General features: G+C 44.1%; 2 protein-coding genes and 1 long non-coding RNA gene across 46 annotated transcripts in view; 1 reads left to right on the forward strand and 2 right to left on the reverse strand.

Annotated features, from left to right (window-relative positions):
- SUN1 (Sad1 and UNC84 domain containing 1) overlaps positions 1 to 8,234 on the reverse strand; it is a 60,088-nt gene extending 51,854 nt beyond the window's left edge. For 3 of the 41 annotated variants that reach the window (XM_043494094.1, XM_038419266.2, XM_038419228.2), the window contains exon 1: positions 3,248 to 3,441. The gene's annotated coding sequence lies outside the window, so the exon portion shown is untranslated. Of the gene's footprint in view, positions 1 to 3,247; positions 3,507 to 8,143 lie in introns of those variants that run through there. The other 38 variants (XM_043494097.1, XM_043494098.1, XM_043494081.1 and 35 more) reach the window with 30 other exon arrangements.
- Positions 7,625 to 27,250, forward strand: part of LOC122456147 — a 49,520-nt gene continuing 29,894 nt past the window's right edge. Inside the window, exons 1-2 of the long non-coding RNA XR_006274836.1 lie at positions 7,625 to 7,844; positions 19,260 to 19,306. This is a non-coding gene — a long non-coding RNA (uncharacterized LOC122456147). The remainder of the gene's footprint in view (positions 7,845 to 19,259; positions 19,307 to 27,250) is intronic.
- Positions 17,831 to 27,250, reverse strand: part of DNAAF5 (dynein axonemal assembly factor 5) — a 43,866-nt gene continuing 34,446 nt past the window's right edge. For 2 of the 4 annotated variants that reach the window (XM_038419269.2, XM_043494106.1), the window contains exons 10-13: positions 27,077 to 27,227; positions 24,397 to 24,553; positions 21,656 to 21,847; positions 17,831 to 19,206 (exon numbers count right to left, since the gene is read on the reverse strand). In XM_038419269.2, the coding sequence (XP_038275197.1) occupies positions 19,088 to 19,206; positions 21,656 to 21,847; positions 24,397 to 24,553; positions 27,077 to 27,227 (619 nt within the window). In that variant the 3' untranslated portion in view covers positions 17,831 to 19,087. Of the gene's footprint in view, positions 19,207 to 21,649; positions 21,848 to 24,396; positions 24,554 to 27,076; positions 27,228 to 27,250 lie in introns of those variants that run through there. The other 2 variants (XM_038419270.2, XM_043494105.1) reach the window with 2 other exon arrangements.

The following is a 27,250-nucleotide window of genomic DNA, read 5'->3' on the forward strand; positions in this document are numbered from 1 at the left end:
ACAAAGCAGTTCTAATGGCTGACTATATTAAACTAAGCTTTAAGAAAATTCTTCTGCTTACAAGCTATAGTATAAGAGTCACCGCTATAGTTTCAAAAGTGAGTTCCTAAAGTTAGAAATTTAACTGATTTAGGTACCAAAATATGGAATGATTTGATTTTCAGGAGTGCCAAGCACACAGCAATAATTTTGGAAAAAAAAAAAAAAAATATCAGGTAACTACTTTAAGAGCCTACCGTTAGACAACAATTTTTGAAAATATTGTTATATGCCTGTTTGAAGATGTTTTACCCACTATTGTTACAAGCGGCACTTAAAACTACTGTAACTGAAAGATTAGGGAGAAATGTTCTGTTTTTTCAGTTTCTTCACTTTATATAGCAGAGTGCTGTCAAATACACAGTCAGTTCCCTATGTTCCGGTGAATCTTGCACAAAGTAACACGAGCAAAAAAGAAGCATTTTAATAAAGGAGGCTACAAAACTGACAAAGGAACCTACTTTTAACTGTTTATACTGACTAGACTTCAAGTTGATGTGTCATGAGGGAATGCAGCAGACACGAAGTATAAGCTTTTCACAATACTTAGCTGCTTAAATGAATATTATCAAGTTTAGTAGGCCCAAGATCTGACTCTCTCTGCCTCTATTGTCCATCCTCCTCTCTTTAAAAGTCTGTTAGAATGGTAGGAAGGGATGGAGAAGAGTAGTGAAAGAACATAAGGCCATACTGGGTCAGACCAATGATCCATCAAGCCCAGTATCCTGTCTGCTGACAGTGGCCAATACCAGATGCTTCAGAGGGAATGAATAGAACAGGGCAATTATCCAGTGATCCATCCCATCATCTAGTCACAGCGTCTGGCAGTCAGAAGCTTAGGGAAAACCAAAGCATGAGGTTGCATCGCTGACCATCTTGGCTAAAAGCCACTGATGGACTATCCTCCATTAAAGTTACCTAATTGAACAGTTATAGTTTTTGCCTTCACAACATCCCCTGGCAATGAGATCCACAGGTTATAAGAACAAACAAGTTATTTACAAAAGGACCAAAAAAACCCAAACTAGGTTTGTGAGGTAACTTAAGAGTACAGGAAAGTAAGAGACCAAAGCATAAATTTCAGCCAAATAGGGTGCAAGCAGACACTGCATAGCTTCCACACACCACTTCCGTTATTACACCTCAATCTCATAGTGCAAGACCCTGGCTCCTCTTGGACCCAGTTGGAAATGTGTTGGTTTTGAGGGAGAGGAGATAATCTTCTGAAGTGGCATCATCCCATGGCAAAACAATAGAGTTAGTAGTGTAATGAGCCCTGAGGGTGCTATGACAACAGGCGATAACAAAACCCTTGAGTTAGCTATGCTACAAGGGAGGAGATCGAGTTCTAGAAGCACTGCAGAGGGACAACTCCTCTGTACAGATGGCTGCAGATGTGGGCAAATCCAAAACTGTCAGGCCAGGAGCATGATTAAAGAATCATGCTCCTACCCACTACCTTGTGCTAAGAGGCCTCTCTTCCCAAAGGGGAACTATAACTCTCGTTTTTCCATAGCTTCAAAACCATAGACATATTCAATGAACTGTCCCCAATGAAGCCATAAGAGTTTTGCCATTGACTTCAGCCGGCCCATGATTTCACCCCTTGACTTTTTTACCCCCTCCTTTAATAAAGGTGACAAGGCCCATAGGTACTGGCTTTTTAGCACAAACCTGTCATGACAAGCACAGGGCACCTCGCATTCACAGTGCACTTACCGTGACAGGGACTAGGATGAGCCCCAACTTACAGTCATTTGTGACTTATGTACCTATGTGGCCTCCACAATAGTGTCTGAGTGCTTTAATCTTGTCTTAGTTTTTTATCCTCACAAACAACCCATTTTACTGATGGAGATCTGAGACACAGAAACTAAGTGAGTTTCCCAACATCACACAAGAAGTCTGTGTTGAAGCAGGGAACTGAACTCATGTCTCCTAATTCCCAGGCTACTCTCTTAACCATCGGACCATCCTTCCTCTCTAACATTCAGGAGTGGGGGAAAAAAAACAACAACGTCTTCATTGGAAAAAGACATTGGACAAATGCTGGCGGCCTTGTAAGAGCAAACCCATTCTGATGCATTACAAAAGGGAAATTGGATTTGGTAAGAAAACGGGTCTCACTTTTGAGATTACAAAATTCACAGAATAAGATTTGACAGCATTACTGTAAACAGAATCTGCTATTTTAAACTCTACACTTGAAGGCAGACAAACTCATTTAAATTATTCATATAGAAAACATGCTACCACCATAAACTCCAAATAAGCTTTGCTAGACCATGGGCTCTTATTTGATTACTATAAATATTAAATAATGTAACAATTCCTAGTAACCAACTGTTTCTACTTATTTCAAACTTGAAACTCTGCTATTGTTCACAATAAGCATTTAATACTAATAGTCATATTTAGTGAGTAGGAATTTAGCCATCTGAAATTCCTATATAAGTGATTACATTAACTTTGTATTTACTTCCATGGAGTGTATCTTGAATGTTTGCAATGTCTTCCCCACATATCCCCAAAACTACCAACCTAAAACAGGCTGAAAAGCAAAGGAGCTTCAAGCAAATGTCAAACACACTTAATACAAAATATCTGTTCTTAAAAAGTTCTTCATATTTTTATGAAGGATGTTTATATATTGTTTCTTTTAAAAAAGGCTCTGAGAATACTAACAATATTAACATCTTTCATTAGACTTTATCTTATACATGTAAAAATTTGTACTATGATGCACTCGACAGTTGCCAAACTGTAACATTATTACTTAAAACCAGCTCTGTTAAATAGATAAAAATGCTGTATATATAAAAAGGAGCTGAACAGAAAATAGCTACAAATTCAGTTGTATTAAGACAACAAACGTGTTTTCTCATTGTTTACACACACAGAGAATCTAAAACATGTCATAGCTAAAGTGCATTGAATCATTTTTACAGACTGGAACCTTCAGATTAGACAGTGATTTAAAAACTCAAGCAGAATTTGCTGCACATGAATCTAACCAGGCCTCTTCATTTAAAGAGGTACAGTGGTCTACTGAAGGCTCACTAGAATTAGATATTTAAGCAGGTTAACGTGTGATAAAACAAGTAGTTTCAAAACAAACTAATTTACAGTTTGCCTAGATAAAGCTCCAAAATCTATCAATTTATATTACAGTTTAACAAAAAACAGCAGCAAATGCATAGCATCAAACCTATATATCCAAAATCCTGAGTCATCCGTTTCACATATTTAGAATGATTATATGCTTCAGCATTCTGTTCCGAGGTCCAGCAATCCCAGTCAAAACAATTCAAGGCAAGTTTGCAAGTTGACAGCACATTATTTTCTATTCCACACCGCAGAATCCCAAAATGGCTTCCCAGTCTCAACAAAGCAGGAAGGATCAGACTAATCTGATCCAGCCTCTCAAAGCTCCTATTGTCAGTCAGAGGCAGAGTTTGAATTTATTGGACACTGCTACTTTAGCCAGCCCACACACATTTAACCCATTAGTTTCTCCCCATAAAAGGGGATCGACAGGCTCACATTTAAAGACCTTGTCCAGTATTTTATTTATAATTGCATGCTAACATTGATTTAACTACCATTTTTCAATAAAATTTATACTAAAGAAAACGCACAGCACTTGATTTCTAAAATATATGTTTCAAGTATCTGGCAAAACAATTTGGAAGACCTAAATTTTCACCATTTATCTCTTCATTTTACAAATTAAAGGTAAGCCTGATCCAATTTTCTGCTTTTTATAATACAGCTAAACTCCCACCCCCAAACATACCAGTTGTAGCACTATTTAAATTAGCTCTTAATCCCATGACAATGAAGTAGTAAAGGCAGAAAAACATCACAGGTACCAGCATGATTTGTTAGCGTACAGATGCAAATAGAATGAAAGACGTACTGATTACAAGGTTAGCAAACAAAGCTCTCTTTAAGCAGATTACTTGCAAAGGCAATGTTTCTACCTGGAATTTTTTCTCTATTAAAATCAGCAAAGAGTTTCATTTTGACGAGTAAATAGTGTCCCCATACATTAGAGAAGAAACTGGAAGGTAAGATTAATTTTTAATTATTTCCCTAACCACTGAAACATTAACCTTTGGAACTAAGTTCCAAAGAAGTAAAACATATATGTTTACATGGAGTATTTTATATTCCAAGTGTGTGCTTAGATTTAAATTAAAGATATACTTCAAAAGCTGTTCCTCCTCCTTCACTTTTAGTATCACAATTTGCAGAATTAAAATATTTTAAAGCATAAAGGACACACTGGACACTCCTAACAAAGCTGTGCTCATGTTGTCACTGTGCATATGCAGAGCTAGCTTAGCATTGATTAAATAAGCAGTTTACAGTACTCCCTATCTCCCTCCCCCCCTTTTAAAAAAATTATAAAAATAGAAATCTCTGTTGCCCTGGGGAAAAATCATCAGTTTTCAAAAGACTGTCCCTAAACAACAGCCAAAATATTATTTTACATATTAGCATTGAGAAGGTCTCAAGTTTACTCTGTTTGACCTCAGTCCTGCAATTGACTGTGCACAGCACCCCATTATCTGAACAGAGCCCCACTGAATTCAATGGGGCTCCCTACAGGGGCATTCCCACATGTAATCAATTATAAAATCAAGACCTTAATTCTGAAACATGTTTCAAAGTATACGTTTAGTGCAAATATTTTAATTTGCACCTTCTCTGGCTAATGGTAGAAGTAAGAACATGTTTATCTAGGAAAACTTTCATTTCCTCTTCCTGAAATGTTGGTTTGAAAAACAATGTTTGGCATCTGTTGAAGAGACATTAGTACTTTAACTTGTCTATACATATCTGACAAAACAAATTTCGTTGTTTTTTGCTTTCTTACTGAAACAGATATTAATCATGGCACACATTTAGTGTATTTATGATGCATTTAAATGAAATTGCAAGACTGGCATAGGAAATGTAGCTTCTGGGGATAGTTTAGGTAAACAAATGTAGTTGTCCATACTAGAATTTGGCTAGGACACCAGCTTTAATAGCCATATATCTTGTCTTCATAACTAAAAAAGGTGGATTTTTACCTCAGGTTAAGTAATGCATATGAATGGTCCCAAGGTAAAAACCACAGTGAAGACAGGGCACTTTAATCTCCACCCATGATTGACCTTGTGGTAAAACTGTAGTGCCTACCTTAACTCACAGTAAAACTGCACTGCTTTGTCTTTACTGTGTTTTTACCTCAAGACTGCTCACAAGCTTAATTTATCCCAACATAAAAAACACACCTTTTCTTACCCCGTCATCTGATCAAAAATGGTTATGTTGGTTGAACTTTGCATTAAAAATAGCAAAGTGAAGCAAAACAACTCTAGCAAGCAGTGCAGCGCAGCACTAACACCATGCTGGAGTACTAGTTCAGGTTAGGGTATACAGCAGCAGGCTATGTCAACTCTATGAAATAGGGGTGTGATCGCCAACTCTTGTAGACATACATACCACCCAGCTAGCATGCTAAAAATAGTAGTGTAGCTGCAGCAGCACTGGCAGTGGTAACACAGGCTAGTCAAGTACAAACCTGCTGGAACCTTGGGGGTATATACTGAGACGGTTATCCTGTGACGCCACTGGCCATGCTACTACAGCTACATTACTATTTTAAGAAAAGGAGTACTTGTGGCACCTTAGAGACTAACAAATTTATTAGAGCATAAGCTTTCGTGAGCTACAGCTCACTTCATCGGATGCATTTAATGCATCCGATGAAGTGAGCTGTAGCTCACGAAAGCTTATGCTCTAATAAATTTGTTAGTCTCTAAGGTGCCACAAGTACTCCTTTTCTTTTTGCGAATACAGACTAACACGGCTGCTACTCTGAAACCTGTCATTACTACTTTAGTGCAACTAGTTCAAAGAGAGCTAGTGTGCATATGTCTGTGAGAGCTGGGAATCACACCCCAAGCTCCTAGTTTAGCAGTTGCCTGTGTGACACAAATACAAGACTTCAGTGTCCAAGAAAATATGGCCTTTCCACGTGCAACAAGTTCCTACAACAATGCACCAGATTCTGATTTCTCTCACTTCAGTTTTACAGTGGTTTAACTTCTGTATCTACAGGAACAATCAAAATCTGGCCTAATAAGCCAATTTCCCTAAAGTCTTCCTGTAAGGTTTATATTTCCTATTTCTTAATCCAATGCTGTGACCAACATGTTATATTCTGCCCTGCTAATAACTGTGCCTCTCTGGCTCTGCCCACGATACTGCCATGCCTAAAATAATCTGATCACAGTTTACACCTACACACATGTAAAGTACAAGTTGTAATAGATAAATGTATTATAATAGCTTTCAGAAGCTCCTGCTAAACTCCATCTGGGAATGTTAGACTCTAGACCTATTTAAACACTGGCCATTTTTTCCTCCCTGGAAAAAATCCCATTATTGCTAACAGCTCCATCTTTGGCTGGAACAAAAAGGCAGCACTAGTGCAGACACACACTGGTAGCAGGGCAAGCTCCTGTAAGGCAGTATCGGCACTGGCAGGGGATGGGGATAAGTGCATGCCCCTCCCTCATCGTTTGTCAGCAGCCTCCCCCACATGGTAGTGCAGGGCCCCAACGGTATCTACTCTACACTGACAGGTTTCAGAGTAGCAGCCGTGTTAGTCTATATTCGCAAAAAGAAAAGGAGTACTTGTGGCACCTTAGAGACTAACAAATTGTATATCACAAAAAGAAAAGGAGTACTTGTGGCACCTTAGAGACTAACAAATTTATTAGAGCATAAGCTTTCGTGAGCTACAGCTCACTTCATCGGATGCATTTGGTGGAAAAAAATCTCTCCTCTGTTTTTTCCACCAAATGCATCCGATGAAGTGATCTGCAGCTCACGAAAGCTTATGCTCTAATAAATTTGTTAGTCTCTAAGGTGCCACAAGTCCTCCTTTTCTTTTTACTCTACACTGGTGAGGCCTCAGCTGGAGTACTGTGTCCACTTCAGGGTGCAACACTTCAGGAAAAAAGTGGACACACCGGAGAGCGAGTCCAGAGAAGAGCAACAAAAACGATAAAAGAGTTTAATAAACCCTCACCTATGGGGCCAGGTTAAAAAAAAACTGAGCCCATTGAATCCTGAGAAAAGGCGACTGAGTGAGAGGGGACCCTACTCACCGTCTTCACACACGTTCCGGGCTGTTAGAAAGAGCCCAGGGATCAATTGTTTCCTATGCCTTTTGAAGGCAGGACAAGAAGTAATGAGCTTAATTCGCAGCAAGGGAGACAGAGGTTAGCTAGGAGAAAAACCGCTGTGACGGCTGTAGGAAGAGAGTTCAGACCGGGAAGAGACATCCACGGGAGGCTGTGGACCTCCCTTCAGAGGGGGGAGTTGAAGCACACGCTGGACAAGCACTTGCCCTGGCCGAGCGCAGGGGCTGACCCTAGGGTGACCAGATGTCCCGATTTTATAGGGACAGGGCTGATATTGGAGGCTTTTGCTTAGAGAGAAGCCTATTCCCCCCCCGCCCCCGAACCCCGCTGCCTGATTGGCTCACACTTGCTGTCCGCTCACCCTAGCGGACCCAGGGGACGCCTTGAGCCGCCCGCCAGCCCTACGCGGGTTACGGCTCAGGAGCCAGCGGCAGCCCCGACGACGCCGCCGCCGCACAGGCGCCTGGCTTGGGGCTGGTTTCCCCGGAGCGCCGAGGAGCCAAAGGCAGCGGCTGCCGCCCCTGCTGGAGCGTATCTCGGTCCGTCCGTCACTCCCGCCCCCCCCCTCCGGGGGCCTCCTCCCAGCAGCGGCAGGGGGCGGTAAGTGCTCAGTGGAGCGGGCTGAGGGAGGGGGCAGCGCGTGCCCCAGGAGGGGGTGGGGTGGGGTGGGGGGGGGGAGAGCCCCAGCCACTGAGGGGCGGCCCCTTGTACCGGACTCAGCGCCCCGCCCCCCGGGCTAGGTAACACCGGGGGCCCCGCAGCGGGGCCCGGAGAGCGCCCGGGGGGGGGTCGGCCCCCACCGTGAGAGCAGCAGGAGCCGGCGGAGGGGGGTTGGCTCCGCGGAGCGCGGGGGCCGGGCTGAGTCTCGCCAGGCGAGCGCGTCCCCAGCGAGCCGTTACCTGCGCGGGCAGGAGGGACCGAGCGGCGGCGGCACGGACGGGGCCCCGCCCCCCCCCTTTACGGGCCGCCGGGAGCCACCGCCCCCCAGGTCCCGACTCCCCGCCCAAGGCGCCGCGCAGCGAGTCACAGCGACCCCTGGCGGGGCGGAGCGACCCCCGCGGCTCCCTCCCACGGCCCCAGCGCGCAGCCTGGCACTTCCCACCCCGGCACCTGGGCACGGTGTGACCCCCCCCCGTCAGTCACAGCCTGACACCCCGGCACCTGGGCACGGTGTGACCCCCCCGCCAGCCGCAGCCTGACACCCCTGGCACCACAGCACGGTGTGACCCCCCCCGTCAGTCACACCATGACACCCCTGGCACCACAGCACGGTGTGACCCCCCCGCCAGCCGCAGCCTGACACCCCTGGCACCACAGCACGGTGTGACCCCCCCGCCAGCCGCAGCCTGACACCCCTGGCACCAGAGCATGGTGTGACCCCCCCATCAGTCACAGCCTGACACCCCTGGCACCACAGCACGGTGTGACCCCCCCGCCAGCCGCAGCCTGACACCCCTGGCACCACAGCACGGTGTGACCCCCCCGCCAGCCGCAGCCTGACACCCCTGGCACCACAGCACGGTGTGACCCCCCCATCAGTCACAGCATGACACCCCTGGCACCACAGCACGGTGTGACCCCCCCGCCAGCCGCAGCCTGACACCCCTGGCACCTGGGCACGGTGTGACCCCCCCCATCAGTCACAGCATGACACCCCTGGCACCAGAGCACGGTGTGACCCCCCCGCCAGCTGCAGCCTGACACCCCTGGCACCAGAGCATGGTGTGACCCCCCCATCAGTCACAGCCTGACACCCCTGGCACCACAGCACGGTGTGACCCCCCCCCGCCAGCCGCAGCCTGACACCCCTGGCACCAGAGCATGGTGTGACCCCCCCATCAGTCACAGCCTGACACCCCTGGCACCACAGCACGGTGTGACCCCCCCGCCAGCCGAAGCCTGACACCCCTGGCACCACAGCACGGTGTGACCCCCCCGCCAGCCGCAGCCTGACACCCCTGGCACCACAGCACGGTGTGACCCCCCCGCCAGCCGCAGCCTGACACCCCTGGCACCTGGGCACGGTGTGACCCCCCCGCCAGCCGCAGCCTGACACCCCTGGCACCAGAGCACAGTGTGACCCCCCCCGTCAGTCACAGCATGACACCCCTGGCACCAGAGCATGGTGTGACCCCCCCATCAGTCACAGCCTGACACCCCTGGCACCACAGCACGGTGTGACCCCCCCGCCAGCCGCAGCCTGACACCCCTGGCACCAGAGCATGGTGTGACCCCCCCATCAGTCACAGCCTGACACCCCAGGCACCACAGCACGGTGTGACCCCCCCCGCCAGCCGCAGCCTGACACCCCTGGCACCAGAGCACAGTGTGACCCCCCCCGTCAGTCACAGCATGACACCCCTGCCACCACAGCATAGTGTGACCCCCCCATCAGTCACAGCATGACACCCCTGGCACCAGGTGACAGTGTGACACCCCCGTCAACCACAGCGTGACACCCCTGGCACCTGGGCACGGTGTGACCCCCCCATCAGTTACAGCGTGACACCCCTGGTACCTGGGCATGGTGTGACCCCCCCGTCAGCCACAGCGTGAGACCCCTGCCACCAGGGCACAGAGTGACCCCCCCCTGTCAGCCACAGCGTAACACACTTTGCACCTGGGTACGGTGTGACCCTCCTCATCAGTCAGAGCGTGACACCCCTGGCACCTGAGTATGGTGTGACCCCCCCCCTCCGTCACAGCTTGACACCCCTGGCACCAGGCCACGGTGTGACATCTCCACCCATCAGTCACAGTGTGACACCCCTGGCACCTGGGCACGGTGTGACACCCCCGTCAGCCACAGCGTGACACCCCTGGCACCAGGTGACAGTGTGACATCCCCGTCAATCACAGCGTGACACCCCTGGCACCTGGGCATGGTGTGACACCCCCCATCAGCCACAGCATGACACCCCTGCCACCAGGGCACGGTGTGACCCCCCCATCAGCCACAGCGAGACACCCCTGCCAGCTGGGCACGGTGTGACCGCCCGTCAGTTACAGCGTGACACCCCTGCCAGCTGGGCACGGTGGGACACCCCCCATCAGTCACAGCGTGACGCATCTGGCACGGTGTGACACCCCCCGGTCAGCCACAGCGTGACACCCCTGCCACCAGGGCACGGTGTGACCCCCCCGTCAACCACAGCATGACACCCCTAGCACCTGGGCATGGTGTGACCCCCCCGTCAGCCACAGCATGACACCCATGGCACCTGGGCATGGTGTGACCCCCCCATCAGCCACAGCGTGACACCCCTGGCACCTGGGCACGGTGTGACCCCCCCGTTAGCAAAAGCGTGACACCCCTGGCACCAGGCCATGGTGTTACCCCCCCGTCAGCCACAGCGTGACACCTCTGGCACCAGGGCACGTTGTGACACCCTTCCGCCCATCAATCACAGTGTGACACCTCTGGCACCTGGGCAAAGTGTAACATGCCCCCCCGTCAGTCACAGTGTGATACCCCGGCACAGTGTGACACTCCCATCACAGCATGACACCCCTGGCACCAAGGCACGGTGTGACACTCCCATCACAGCATTACAACCCTGGCATCAGGGTACGGTGTGACACCCCACCCGTCAGTCACAGTGTGACACCCCTGGCACCTGGGCACAGTGTGAGACCCCCATCACAGCATGACACCCCTGCCCCCAGAACATGGTGTAACACCTGCCCCCATCAGTCACAGTGTGACACCCCTGGCACCTGGGCATGGTGTGATACCCCTGCCACCAGAGCACGGTGTGACACCCCCATCAGTCACAGCATGACACCCCTGCCACCAAAGCATGGTGTGAAACCCCCCGTCAGTCACAGCGTGACACCCCTGGCACCTGGGCATGGTGTGACACCCCCATCATAGCATGTCACTCCTGGCACCAGAGCACGGTGATACCCCTAACACAGTGTGACTCCCCCAGTCAGTCACAGTGTGACACCCCTGGCCCCAGAGCATAGTGTGACTGTTCTTGTCAGTGACAGTGTGAGTCCCCCCCCCACACCAGAGCATGGTGTGACATCCTCGTCACAGTGTGACACCCTGGCCCCAGAGCACAGTGTGACTGTTCTTGTCAGTGACAGTGTGACTCCCCACCCCACACCTCTGGCACCAGGGCACAGTCTGACACCCCTAGCCCCAGAGCACAGTGTGACACTTCTCATCAGTCACAGTGTGACACCTTCACCCTTGGCCCCAGAGCAGAGTGTGACATCCTCATCAATCACATTGTGACCAGGGCCAGATTAACTCTTCTGTGGACCTGGGGCTATTAGATTTTGTGGGGCCCCTATGTACAAGTCTTTTTCCTAATTTAAAACAAAATAATCACAATTATGGCATCGAGGCAGTTAACGCTATAATAAACTTGCCTTTTAATTAGCATAAAGCAGTTCTGTGGTTACATTTCAGTCTTAAAACATGTAAAATATAGTTAATTCAAAATAGCCTACTTCTTATCTTAGAACAGCTGTTTCTTTCTGGGAGGGAGTTTGGGTGCAGGAGGGGATTCTGACCTGGGGCAGGGGGTTGGGGTGCAGGAGGGGGTGTGAAGTGCAGGCTCCGGCTCGTAGGCGCTTACCACAGGTGGCTCCTGGCCCACAGCATAGCAGGGCTCAGGCAGGCTGCCTGCCTGCCTGCCATAGCCCAACGCCACTCCCGAACGCAGCCAGCTGCTGGCACATCTCTGCGTACCCCTGGGGGGAGAGGGACAGCGTGTCTCCGTGTGCTTCCAGCCAATGGGAGCTGTGGGGACGATGCTGGGGGCAGGGGCAGCGTGCAGAGCCACTTCCCTCCTTGCCAGGGTCCTCAGAGACATGCCAGCAGCCAGCCACATCTGGGAGCGGTGTAGGACCACGGCATGCAGGCAGCCTGCCTGAGCCCTGCTGTGCTGGGGCCCCTCTTACCTCGGGGCCTGGGCTGCAGCCCCTAAAGCCCCTGTGTTAATCCAGCCCTGAGTGTGACACCCAGCACCCCTGGCACCAGAGCATGGTGTGACAACCCCCACCCCGGCACCAGATCACAGTGTGACACACCCTACCCCTGGCACCAGAACACAGCGTGACACCTCTGGTCACAGGGTGATTCTCCCCCCGCCCCGGCATCAGAGCACGATGAGACACCTCCTGCCCATGGCACCAGAGCATGGTGTGACACTTCCTGTTACAGTGTGACACACACCCGACCCTGGCATCAGAGCACAGCATGACATCCCTAGGCAGCAACGCCCAATATGATTCACCTTGCCTTCCCCACCAGGGCGCCAGGTTCAGTGTGACACTTCCCTTAGAGCACCAGTACAGGGCCTGATACCTACAGCAGGACACTGGCCTCTCCAGGGGACCAGTCGACAGCATGCTAACTCCTCCCCAGGGCATCAACACAAGCATGCCATCTAGCCCCACACCATAGACTCTGGGCTAAATGTCGTGTTTCATGCTGAGTGTTGGTGTCTTGGGGAGGGATTATACAAGGGAGCAGAATTAAGGTTGCCGGAGCAACAGTAAATGTGGCATTATCTAACCTTTGCTTTAAATTGTAAGGTTAATATTCTTAATTTATGAGTTTTGCATGTAATTAATAAACTTATTTAAATGTGTAGGCCCCAACATCAGCAGATCACTACTAACTATTATCACCTCTCCATTCAGAGGAAAAGCAACATGCTATGACTTTGTTTCCTTTTACCAATTTTTCATCAAAAAAAAAAGACATTACCCTTTAGAGTTTCCTTAATAAAGCTTTTCCTTTTGTGCATCCATTGCTGGATTGCTGGGTGACCTTGGACAAGTCATTTCACCTTCCTGGGCCTCAGTGTGCCCATCTGTAAAATGGGGATAATGCCTTTGTAGTAAAGCACTTAGAGACCTATAGATGAAAAGCAAGAGCAAGGTATTATTTTTCTCTTCCTCTGTTGTCTCCGTCTTAATTCACTATCTTTTCCACCTAGGTCTATACCACCTTCTTTCCTTTACATTAATCTCTCATCCCTTTTCTCTCATTTGCCTTTTCCTTTAAGTGCTACTAACCATTGCACAGCACACCAAACTGTCCACTAGGATTTCATAGAATCATAGAATATCAGGGTTGGAAGGGACCCCCAGATCCCTAAATGGCCCTCTCAAGGATTGAACTCACAACCCTGGATTTAAGACTCAATGCTGTTTAAAGGTTCAGTGCTGTGCACCAGTGGGGTCTGATTTTGCCAACATACATGTGAGTAATTTTAGGTTTGTAAATAATCCCACTGAAGCCAATAGAGCTGTTTTCACGTTTTCAAGATAGGTTTGAAATGAGTCTGACTATTTGAATATTTTAGTAATACATTTTCATAAATTAAAGATGAAATCTGTGTTTGAGTCACAATTTTAAAATCTTTAATCTTTTCAAATGTTTATCGAAAATCAAAATACCATTCTTACAGGCATCTCTGGGTGCGTGTTACCCCTTACCGTGAGAGACCAGAATTCTTTCAAGGCCATCCAAGTGGAAATAATTGATCAGAAAAAAATAGAACATGTGTAGCTTATATTTCTTGAGGAAGGGTATAATTAGGCCAACATTATTATTTACCTATGTGCTCAAGGGAAAATGACTCAGCTTGTTGAGGAGCGACTCGGTGATAAATATAGAAATATGAAAGAAAAGAACAGGGAGAATCTGTTTCCTCCCATCCCAAACTGTTTCTAGATGCAGAATGTTTGGATAAGAAATAGGCAAAAAGTTCATCCTGGAGAAACAGAGAAGTAGGTTATGAACATAAAGACACTAGGACAGGCCAGATTCATCCTTCGTGTAACTCAATTAAGTCATTGCAGATACACCCAGCAATGAATTTGACTCATTGTTCTTTTAAAAAGTGCCGTGACTCTAGTCATGTATTTTATTTTAAAAAGTTGCTGTATGTAATATTGACATGAGCGCACTAAAGCTCTGAAGTTTAATAAAAAATGGAGCAGGGTATTAATAGCTCCCCTCTGCTGTCTGCTGAGGTTCCTTTCAGAAAGCCGCCTCCAGTGCCTCATTCTTTTGACTTTCTTCTCACTCTCCTTCTGCACCTTTGTGACACTTGCTTCCTTCTCTTAGCGGGGAAGGGTAGCTGGAGGTTTAAGGTATTAGACAGTCAAGACCTGGTCCTCAGCCTAAATCCCCTGGGAATCCTCTGGTAGTGTAGAGCTGGAATAGCCAGCTCTCTTACACTCATTCCTCCCTCCAAGGAGGCTGTGGCCAATGCTAATGAGAGGGGAGACAGTTGTACTTGGGCTCTAAGCTCAAGTGAGTTCTGAAAATATGTGTAATATCTGTGTAAAGTGGGAAGAAGTGGGGCCACAGAGAACACGAGGTACCAGGGCCCCTCATTTCTCTGAATGAGCTTGGACTGCACTGTACTCTGGCAACGCCAAGTGTAGAATGGGCGTTAGGAAACTGTTCCAGCACTCATAGCTGCTCTAACTTGTGCTGAGGTTCCTTTTGTTCACTGGCCAACCCCAACATCAGGGGAACAAGGGATGGTGCAGAAAGGTGACTCAGCACCAACTTTGCCTTTGCCCCTCAGTTGTGGGGATACAGCCCTCAGATTTTAGGGACATTGTGGAGTCAATTTTGGCCAAATATTTAGATTTTGTTAAAGATTCATAGATTCCAAGACCAGAAAGAGCCACTTTGATGAAAAGAAGCTTGTATATATAGTGAGTGATTTTTAAAAAACCCAGAATAGAAACAGTTTTAAACCAAATAAACATTCTTCTGAAGTTTTTTGCATCTAAAACAATGCAGCAGTGAGCAAAGTGAAATCAAATGCAAATGAAAGTGAAACTAACTGAGGAATCCACAAAATAATCAACCAGAAATAAAGTAAATCAGAGAATTGTTAGTGATACAGGCAAAAGACTTTGTTTCTTACACCATATGATTCAATTGGTAGGGTCTCCTTCTCTGTGCCATCAGTGAAGTCAGCCAAAAGTAATGCTGCTTCAGACCCTGGAATCAGGTCATCAGTGAAATGGGGGTGCATATCCCTTCAGTGCTACTTTACTATGAGATCCTGCCATTGTCCTGACTTAAAGGGGATTTCAGATTTTAACAAGAAAAGCTGATTACAGATGATGAGGGCTGGCAGAGCAGCCTTGTTCCTGATAGCTCTCTTCTGCTACTTCAGCTCAGTTACTGATATTGCTAAACTTCCCTGGGGAATTGATCTCAGTAAATGGACACAAGCCTGGTAACTGTCTGTAAGTTTTGTTGATCCTTCAGCTCCCTAATAATAAATACATATTCCAATGGCCATGCTTTATGCTCTGTCTTTTTTTCCATATAATTAAAAATGTAAGGGCTATGGCTCCAATCCATCATGTGTCCAAAAGGTCAAGCTCTGACTTGCTGTCCTTTGGAGAAGCTAGCAGTTACTCACTTTCCTACTCTGCAGACCCCAAGGAAAGATTTTTCACTTCCATCAAAGAAGGGACATCTCTCTCTTCCCCCTAACCCAGCATCTCAAGTGAAGCCAGGTCTCAAAATACCCTTTATTTAAACAATACAGTGGTAAAAATACCTGCTCAATATCTACCCGGTTGCTGCCACTGCTAGAGATAAAGAAGTCTGAACTTTGCCATTGTAGATGCATTCTTAAGTTGTAGTATCTTTGGCACAGGAGTTGCAATGTGGTTGCATTATCTAGCAGGTCTTTAAGAAAACTTTACAATTAGAATTTGGGTCTGGGTTGATGCCTGGGGAACAGAACTTGGTGTATGCTGCAAGAGACTGTTTGGTAGTAGTAGTTTGATACATTTCCTTGGCTTCTGAAGTTTCAGTATGGCACACAAGTAACATATGCTTTAGTAGGATAGTTGTATAACTATGTCACAGCTATGTGAAATATGCCATCCCACGTACATCACACCTCCCTTTCCACCTCAAATAGCATCTGATAACCCTCCTGTTCCACAATCTCTCTCCACTCACTGCTCTGTGTTTGTATTAAGCTAATTCTTTTAGAATCTAAGCTTTTCAGTGCAGGACTTCCTTTGACACATTTTACTTTTTATATAACACACTGTATGCTTGCAGCACTATGTAAATAGGAACAATAGAGCTAGGCAAAAGTATTCCCAGAAGAACAATAGTTGGTGTCAGCATCAGGAAAAATCACAGCGAATCACCGCCAGACCTCCTCCAAGAGGAGCTCAGTACTACAGCGAGGAGCATGGTATAAGAACCTATATAAAACAGTTGGATCAACTGTTTAGTTTTGAAGGTAGTTTCCAGAAGAAGGGGGTGGAACTAAATTTTGGCTTCTGCATAGGAAACTCTAGTGGATGGAAAGTGGAACTTCAGTTTAGACGAGATTTCTGCTTGAGCGTGCATATGGTTTAGGATTAGAATATGCCCGTCAGAGGAGGAGTGACCAAGATACCATTCTTTCTATGGGAGAGACAGGGGAAGGAAGCAGCTAGTGGATTCTCCAGTCCCTTTTGTTAGATTCTTACAGCCAAAGGGGCCTACCCTATTTTCATATGCAAATTGACTTCAGTGTGCACGTTCGTACAAAGGAATGAGAAAGTTAGAAATAAGAGCTAACTTGTCTGTTTCTGTTATTTAATTCAGATATTTCTTTGATAATAGACCTTGTTTTTGTTTATGACCTGATTTTGCTAGTTTAAAATGGTAGGTCTGCCAGAAAAAAAATCTACCTTCAAAGCACATTTAATTAAGAAGTCCTTAATAGCTAAACCAAATGGACATTGATGATGGTAGAATGTGAATGCAAATTATTGTATCTAAAAGCTTGTACTCATGCCAGTCAACAAAGCAGGTAAAATGCAAAGGGGTTATGGGGAAATAAAACAAGGAAAATTGGCAGGGTGCAGATTTTAAGACATATGAACCTTTGCATAAACATATTTCTGCCTTGGCCCATAGTACAGGGAATCTGGTCTACAGCTCAATTCAATTTGATCCAACCCCCCTGTAATTAACAAAAGCTGTTTGCTTCAACCAGGGTGTGGGGGTGAACAAAATCTATTGGAGGCAAGATGGTCAGTTTCCCACTTCCACCTGTTTCCTGGTCTGGGAGGGTCCGGACACAAGTTTCTTCACTAGGTTGAGAGGATAAGGAACAAGAGAACCTTCTATTCCCCTATGGGGCTTTCCCCAGCCTTATACTGCCTCCATTGTACAGGCCTGATTCAAAGAGATTCCACTGTCTTCAAGGCACTTTGGATCATAGCTTATGTCCTTGCTCTAATGAGTCCCTAGTTAAACCCTTACTTGCCTATGTTAATCAGAGGAAAAGCCCCTCACAAGCTGATTTAAATTATTTATCTTAGTAATTTCCACACTAGCTACTCCTTCCTAACCACCCCAAAATAATAATAATAAAAAGGCACTTCTCCTCCAGGCCAAGAAAACAATATGAATGTGGAGTGTGTAAGCCAAGCCATTTTGAGAGATGAGCCTAATAATAAAAAAATCTTCAGTCAATAACAGGAACATTTTTAGAAACCAAGGCCCACCATGGTCTTGCACTTTGTATTAATTTCACTCCATGGAAAACACCACTCCATAATACTGTAATTCACAGACAAAGACACTGTAAATATAGTTTTTAATTATATAGCTCAACATACAGAAATAAACCATATTATATGTACTAAAAAAAATCTTTAAAAAAGAATCATAGCGGTTACCTAAAATCAGATTCAACACAGTCTGGTTTGTTTAAGGCACTACAGTGTAAAAAATAAAAAAAATACAGACGTAATGTAATTAATGAGTACAAAAATAAAAATACTATTGATCTAAGTATATTTTTGTAACAAAAGAGCATTGTTTTTAATGTCATGTAAAATCCTTAATTCCTTGTTGTACATTCCTAAATATATTCTTATTAAATTCTTCTCTATTCAGACAGTGCAATACAGTGACAATACGAAGCATTTTTTAGAAGTCACATGTGCTCAGAATAGTATAGGCTCATTTTGTATACTGCAAGAAGTAAACATAGTACAAAGAGATTCAGTCGATTTACAAGTACTGTGGAAAAATACATTTTTTCCCCTCTGGGTTAATGGTTTTATTTTAAAAATTGCAAAATGTGATGCTAGTTACAATGGAGGCATGTTGAAAACTAAGGGTCCCATTCTGCAAATGCTGCCAAGTATGATGCTTATGTGACTAATATATCTTTAATTTGAATAGTACTGCTCTAAGAAATAAGCTCATCACTTTGCTGTGTTTGCTGGGTCAGTTGCTCTGCATTTAACTAAATACGATACTTTAAGAGCATCAGTACACAAAATGGTGTAAAATTCTGTTGCTTGATGCAATTTAAATTGTGCATGGGTAACGATGGCAGGGCTTGATGCTGTGCAAGATGTTAAGCAATTCCCAGAGCTGGAGGCACTCAGCAGCTTGCAGGATTGAGGCCTACATGAGCTTCGCTAATTCAATTTTAGGCCTGAGGGTACATTACATAGAGGTTAGTTTGTAAAATAAGGTAGCTTTCTCAGAAATAAATATTGTCAGATAAATTCAGAGAGAATTCTTGCCCCAACCCAAATACTTTCAATAAGGAATTAATTAAATTAAAACATTCTGTTTTGTATTACTAATTGTAAGTATGCAGAGTCCTGTTGAAACTGCAATGCAAGATGTCAGAGTGCGTTGATTTCACTTTTAAAGAACACACTACTCTATTTGCAAAAGAGCCACACAGCTATTGCTCAACTTATTTTATTGTAGAGTTGAAGATGAGGCAATTCCAGTTCATATGACGTTCAAACAAGGCTCTTTTAGAGACAGCATTGCCACTCCTGACTCAGAAATTCTACTCCCCAGGTTACTGAATGTGCTGTAGAAGCTGATTACAGTACGCAGGAGTTCGATGCTTATGTTTAACTGCTTCTATTTCTTTCACCAGTAATTCTGGATATAAAACACTTCCTTCTTTTAAAACGTCTGTAAAAGAAGAACATACATTCATAATAATCAAAAGATCTGTCCTTCTCTAGATATGCTTCAAAGTGCCTGAAACCTGGACCTGGAAGGACATTTAGAGGTGAGAAACTAAATATTCAGTCTTCATGCTAATTTAATCCCTGCATTCTTTGGGGCTGTCCATACATTAAACAACACATTTTCTGGTGATTTTCAAGACCCATTCCTACCCCTTGTAACACTGAAACAAACATGGAAAATTAAATGCATGATCTAAATTATGGACAGCCCCTTTGCTGATATTGATATTTGCAATGTTGATAACCATCTGCTTGAAAATGGACTGAAAGTACCAATTCATTTCATGTAGACCACAAAACAGCTATCATACAGTAGTATATTGCAGTGACTACTAACTTCTGACAGATATGAGGCAGTGACTTAGTGGTGAAAAGTTCTATATCCCATTACATTTCCCTAATCTATCGAATTACTGAAAGGTGTAAGCAAACAAGGGAAACCTGGACAAGCAACCAAACAAGAACATTACAGAAAAAGCGTAAACAAGGCAAGACTGTTGGGAAAGCAGAAGTCAAAGAACCGTGCAAAATGCAAAATCACAAAGATTGGACAAGCAAAAGTTCTGGAAAGGAGAGGCTCAACAAAAACAAGATATGAAAAAGTTGTATGGCAACAATTAGGCCAATGATGTGAGTAGTAAGGCTACCGGTGAACTGACAGCAAATGCTGAAGATGTGCTAGAAGTATGGAAGGAGCATTTTGACAAAGTTCTGAACCCTGTAGTTCATCCAGATACAAGCATTCTATACAAGCTAGATGAACAGGGCATCTTAAAAGGGAGAATGGATATCAATATTGAACCACCATCAGAAGGAGGACGAGAAAGAGCAGGGAAGCAGTTAAAAAATGGGAAAGCTGAAGGAACAGACAATATAACAGCGGAGCTGCGAAAAAAGCCAGTGGGACAAGTGCTATCACAAGATTTGAAAAAATATACCAGAAGGTATGGGAACAAGAGGAGACACTGGATGACTGGCTAAAGACAATACTTGTACCAATCCTGAAGAAAGGAGATCTTACCAGTCTGAATACTTATAGAGGTAAAAGCTTATGATCAGTGCTGGGAAAAAATCATGAGGAAAGTAATTAACAGATTAAGGCCAGTTTTAGAGGAAATAGTAAGTAAGGAACAGTGTGGCTTCAGACCAGGCCAAAGTTGCACGGATCAGATATTCATGCTCCAACAGTTGATGGAAAAAAAGTGAGAATGGAGACTAACGATGTTTGCTGTTTTCATCGACAACATGTACGCATTTCATTCAGTTTGGAATAAAGCACTATGAATAGTAGTAAAAGCATATGGAGTCCCAGATAGGATAATTGCAATTATAAAAGTTATGTACGAAATCTCCTCTAGTGCCATAAGAATTGGTAAAAAATTAAGCAACTGGTTCAAGTTGAAGTTTGGTGTAAGACAAGGCAGCATGGAATCACCATCACTTTTCATCAAGTTCTTAAACTGGGGAATTAAGAATGTTAGACAAGTTTGAGGGTGTGATATTGGGTGATCTAGAGTTAAGCTCTTTAGCTGATGCAGATGACATTGTATAACTGGCAGACACCTTTGAATTAATGAGATGTAGTCCTTACCTTGGAAAATTGGTGTAGTCGACTTGGACTTACAATAAATGCCAAGGAAATTAAGTGGTTGCATCTTCAAAAAGGACAATAGACAAAATGGTGAAATGCAGCAGCAGTGAAGCTGTAGAACAAGTAAAATCATATGTGTATCTAGGAAGCTTGATCAGTGCTGAAGGATGAGGTTAAAAAGAGATGTGCAAATGCTGCACAGAAGTTGATGAAATTATGGACTGATAAAAACATCATGTTGGTACCAAAGTGAAAATTTATCAAACCAGTATATTAAACAGTATTACTCTAATGAAGCAGCTGCATTAAATGAAACAGACATCAGAGGGCAGGAGGCAGTAGAAAGGAGAGTTGTTTGGAAGATGGCCGGTGTAAAAGTGGAATGATTTTAAAATAAATGAAGAAGTTAGATGGAGAGTAGGGTGTAAAAGCAGAGTATGGGATTGGCTGCAATTCAAAAGATTACAATGGTGTGACAAACTGAAGATATGGTGCCAAAGAAAATAATGCAACAACCAAGGTCAGTCTGACCTAAAGGCCAACCACTGACTAGACGGTGGAACATCGTATGACAGAGTATGACCAGACTGGGCTTAATGGAGGAACAAGTAGTGGACAGGAATGAATGGTGTCACTAGTGCTTCTTGTGTCTGTAAAGATGCTCTGGAATGAAAAGAAGCCATCTAGTTTCCAGAAGACAAATACAGAGAGGACAAATACACCCACCCACCTATTTGTATGCAACACTGAATATTCAATCTAAATTGCTCATTAAACTATAGCTCCGTCAATGACTTACCTAAGACTGCCCGTTGGATGTTTTGGTCAGGGTCATCCAGATGAATCAACAGTTCTCGGTAAAGAAACTCAATATTGCTTTTAAGTATAGATTTTTCATCATCATTTCTTATACATTTAAACCAGTTAGTTAAGGCTTGAGCAGCTGCTAGTCGTACATCGTGTGCAGCATCATCCAGCCGCTTTAAGAGTTCTAAAAAGAAGCATACATATAATTGAACAAGTAACATTGGACAGATGTGAGAAATCATTAAAAAAAAAATCTTCAAATTGTTTCTTCTTCTTTTATATTGTGAGACACTGCAAAATACAAATGTACTTCATGATTGTTAAAAGCTAAAGTTTATAATGTTGCTTCTGTCACCCTTCTTTGAGTTCCTGGAATATATCAAATACACTATACCGAATAATCATGCAGTATATCATTATTCGATTGTTACTGATTTAGCTGATTTTTATTTAAAAGCAAATCTCCGTAAAGATATTATGAATTTATACTCATGCATTAAAAAAATACAGATCGGAATTTAATTAGAACTTGAAGCATCAACACTTGTTTCAGAATAATATTTCTGACCATTATTGTTATTTGAGCTAATATTGTATATTAAATTACTATAAAAGTCTGAGACTATCTACGGGACTGAGGTATTGCATTCATGGAAGTCCACTAGGATGTGATGAGGAAATCCTTTGATATTTGTTCAGTGATAGTACTGATTATTTATGCCTATAAAATGCGTTGCTGGTTTCCTGCAGTGCTATGTGGCAAACACATTAATGACTATTTCAGAGTAGCAGCCGTGTTAGTCTGTATTCGCAAAAAGAAAAGGAGTACTTGTGGCACCTTAGAGACTAACAAATTTATTAGAGCATAAGCTTTCGTGAGCTACAGCTCACTTCATCGGATGCATTGCAAATAATAAATTTGTTAGTCTCTAAGGTGCCACAAGTACTCCTTTTCTTTTTACATTAATGACTATGGTGCCCTACTTGAAAAAAAAGACATTTAAAATTACCATTCCTGATACCCACTCCCCAGCAGATCGTGCTGAGGACCACTTAGTTCAGCACTTAGCTACTATGCTGATGGGTGCTATTGAAAATCCTAAGAATAGTGAAGCTATTCGACTGTATGGAGTTGCGGGTTTTTGTTTTTAAATACAAATGCACATTATCTATTCTTCCTGGCTTTTTTTGCATGTACATCTACACATTTGTCCGTTTAGAACATTACTACCATTACTCTTTGAAGTGGAGTCTACTTATAGCATTACCTCATGGTGTGCTGTCAGCATGATTTTGAACAGTATTGGCAAAAAGCAGAGCACAGCTACTGTTTGCATAATTTCTGTTTTGCCTGCACTACAGTTAAATTAGGACTGCCAACTTTCTAATCGCACAAAACTGAACACCCTTGCCCTGGCCCCTTCCCAGCCCTGCCTCTTTACTGAAGCCCCACTCTCGCTCACTCCATCCTCCCTCCCTCCCAGCCTCATTCAGTTTCACCAGGCTGGGGCAGGAGTGCGAGAGGGGGTGTGGGCTCTGTGAGGGAGTTTGGGTGCAGGAGGGGGCTCAGGGCTGGGGCAGGGGATTGGGGTACTGGAGAGGTGTGGGGTGCAGGCTCTGTGAGGGATTTTGGGTGCTGGAGGGGGTTCCTGGTGCAGAGGGTTCAGGGTATGGGCTCCAGCCAGGCAGTGCTTACTCACGCAGCTCCTGGAAGCGGCTGGCATGTCCGGCTCCTCGGTTCCTGGCCAATGGGAGTTGCAGTGCCAGCGCTCCGGAGCCTGCCTTTAGCGACTTTTAGCGGTCTGGTCAGCAGTGCTGACCGGAGCTGCCAGGGCCCCTTTTCGATCGGGTGTTCCAGTGGAAAACCGGATGCCTGGCACCCCTAGTTAAAATGCGCACTATTTGGTGCCATCTAAGTTGGGAATGATATAGATGAGGAGCAGGCAAGTCTTGAAGAGGAGAGGATACTATAGACTAAGGTTCCATCTAGTGGGCAAACGCACAATAGCACTATGATGCTTTAGGGTTTGATTCTGCAAAAATTTTATGTTCTTCACTTTACACACCGTAAGTAGACCCAGTGACTCCAAGTGAGACTATTTAAAGCCGGTAAAGTTAAGCACATGTGCAAGTCTTTGCAGGATCGGGACATTAGCGTGCATCCGGTCAAACAAAAATGCTGCCAAATGCACAAAACTGTACAGCCTCTTCCCAAAGTTTGTATGTTTATGAAATTATTAGAGGGGAAAAAATTACCCATGAACCCTGATAAAATACCAGATCAAAGAATGCAGAAATAGCCTTCCTTTAGATAGTGCATGTGTACAGGACAGGAATGAAGGAATGAATGGCTGGGAAAGCAATTTATTCACTCAGGGTAACACTTACCTCTATGTAGAGAGCCAGCACTAGCTCTATGCACTATTTACATTTCACTTAAGCCATGCCTAGGCCTTATACTGGCCCTGTACACAGGTTCAAGGCTAGAGGACACCGTGACAGAAACTGCAGAAGGGCTAGACAGATTGTGAAAAATGTCTTAGGGTCAGCCTGTGACCTGCCTAATGCACCAGTCACATATTTTTCAGGCTCAAAGACACTAAAACCCTGCTTTAGGTGAAAACGCAAATGCGATGTTATTTATGGAGTTGCTGACATTTCCTCTATAAGAAAGAATTAAAATATTATTTTAAATTTTAAGAATATTTACAGGATTTAAAAAAAAAATCATACCAGGATAAATGTTGTTGAATTTATCTAGATCAAACTGCTTCCCACAGATGTTTAAAATAACACTGACAATACGACAAGCCATTAATCGAGTCATTTTAGAATCTTCATCCAATGTGGCAATTACCTGAGGCATCAGTGCATCTTCTAGTTTAAAAATCTACAATTAAAAAAGAAAGTCATTAAAAATAGTAGCTTTTCAGTCCCTTGCAATCCGTGTACTAATTAGTTATTTTAACTTTCAGGAGATCTGTCAAAGATGCTGTCTGCTTTAAAACCATTTTTAAAAAGCCAATTGCTCGCTAATATTTATAATACTACTTCATTTGTAGTCTTATTTTTTGCATTTCATTCAGCATGGTGAATGAAAATAGACGAGCAGACCAGTCATTTGATGAGCACTTTAGGGGAAACATGCAGTTGAATCTTGTGAAAGGGGCAAAGGCATATGTTTAACTTGCTTTTGTATATTTTAAAAAACACTTTGGTAAGATACTGATTATTTTTGTACATTAGCACATACTGCTCATGATCTAAATGGAAAATTTAAATAAAGGCCTTTGTAATACAGCATGCCTGCAGCTGATTTTCATATTTTTGTGTCTTTTGTAACATGTATATTCTGTACTGCACATTACTGTAGCAAGGTACAATGGTCTTGATGCAGCAAAACACTTAAGCATATGCTTAATTTAAGCATGCAAGTAGTCCCTTCGAAGTCAGTGGGAGAGCTTATGCATGCAGTTAAGTCTGTGCTTAAGCATTCTGCTGAATCAGGGCCTATCACAGAAACCCCCTCCCCCGAAATTAGGTACTTTTAATAGCACTTTTAATGTCACTTGTTTCTTTATTTTAAATAGCAATTCTTTATAGTTAATTGAATGTTAAAACAGAATGAGGGAGGGATGTTAATGAGATGGATAGATTAACTCTGGCCCATAGTATTCTCAACGTGACCTGCACCATCCTCCTCTTACAGTGAACTGTATAAAAAACAATGTGATTCAAAGATGCCACTTGGACCTAGATGAAGCTTTGCCTATACCTGTTCCCTTTTCTCAGTATTCATCCACAGTGGTAGAAAAATAATAAAAGACAAGAATATTCTATGTGAGTTCATTCGCGAGCATAGTGATTGTTTGGTTTCACCCACATAGTTGTTACTGAGACATTTGATGCACTGGATGAGGTCCACCACACAGTTTGATAGGCATGGGTAGGACCGCAGAATCTCGAAAGGTGTGTTGTGGAGGGTACTCCTTTGCAGAGTACTCTGTGGTAACTGAGTGCCTGCCTATAGACAATATATTTCTTGGTTACCCCACACTGGAAGCCATACAGAGTGAAAACAATTACAACTCGTATTTAATGGGGTCCACTTACTGAAATAAAACTTTCCTGAACCTCCAATCCCCGAACCTCACCAAGTTCAGCATCAGAAGCAAGCTCCCCACAGAGCAGGACACAAGAAGTCAAAGTGACACAGACCCTGCCTGAATAACAGAAAAAAATCTGCAGCCATATCTCCACTCTATGAAGATCAATACCCCGCCAATACAGCTTTCAAAATGCATGGGTCCGATACATGACTATCATAACACGTGGTGTACTTCATCCAGTGCATCAAATGTCCCAAAACAACTATGTGGGTGAAAACAAACAAAATCACTATGCTCACAAATGAACTCTCATAGGAAAATGATAAGAGACAAAAACACCATATCACCCGAGGGTGAATACTTTTCACAAATTTCAGAGTAGCAGCCGTGTTAGTCTGTATCCGCAAAAAGAAAAGGAGTACTTGTGGCACCTTAGAGACTAAAAAATGTATTAGAGCATAAGCTTTCATGGGCTACAGCCCACTTCATCGGATGCACAGAATGGAACATATAGTAAGATGCACACACACACACACACACACACACAAATTGGAAGTTACCATGCAAACTGCTAATTAGCCTCTCACAGTTTGCATGGTAACTTCCAACTTATCTGAATGTATATCTTACTATATGTTCCATTCTATGCATCCGATGAAATGGACTGTAGCCTACGAAAGCTTATGCTCTAATAAATTTGTTAGTCTCTAAGGTGCCACAAGTACTCCTGTTCTTTTTACTTTTCACAAAGTGATCACTCCATAATTTGACCTCTCAGTCCTCATCCTCAAAGAAAACCTGCACACCACCTTCAAAAGAAAAGCCTGGGAACGTTAAATTCATAACTCTGCTGAACACTAAAAATCATGGACTTTAAAAGAGACACTGATTTTATGGCTCAATAAATACCCTACTGCCTACTACCTTCCTTTGCCCTAAGTCTGTAGAGGTATTAACAGCCCACTTAAAATTAAATGGTCCCCTCCAATGAATGTGTATCCCTTATGTTTAGCTGTGACACTCTGGTTACCTTCCCCTGAATTGAGGAAGAGCTTTGTCAAGCTCAAAAGCTTGCCCTTCTACCAACAGAAGTTGGTCCAATAAAAGATATTACCTCATCCATCCATATTACCTCTCAGTCACATCCTGGGACCAACATAGCTACAACAATATTGCAAATATCTTAAAACATTACATTTTTTAAAGGATTAATTTTGTAAAGGGTAAGTTTGTGTTTACTATGTGTGTCTTGTGTTTTCCGGCCTAGGTTTTAAAGTACATTTGTTGGGAAAGGAGGAGTTTACCTCTTTTGGTGAGAGCATTTCACTGTAAATAAGAGCCCAAAGGCACGATACAGCTGTAGTGCGGATGGCAGCTGCTGTTCTTCCAGCATGCCACTGCAGATTAGGAGCCAATATCTCTTTTATCACGATCTCAAAGTAGCTAAGAAACTGCCTAAAGCCAAAAAAAAAAAAAAA

Source organism: Dermochelys coriacea, chromosome 10 (assembly GCF_009764565.3).
Source record: "Dermochelys coriacea isolate rDerCor1 chromosome 10, rDerCor1.pri.v4, whole genome shotgun sequence".
Classification (NCBI taxonomy): Eukaryota; Metazoa; Chordata; order Testudines; family Dermochelyidae; genus Dermochelys; species Dermochelys coriacea.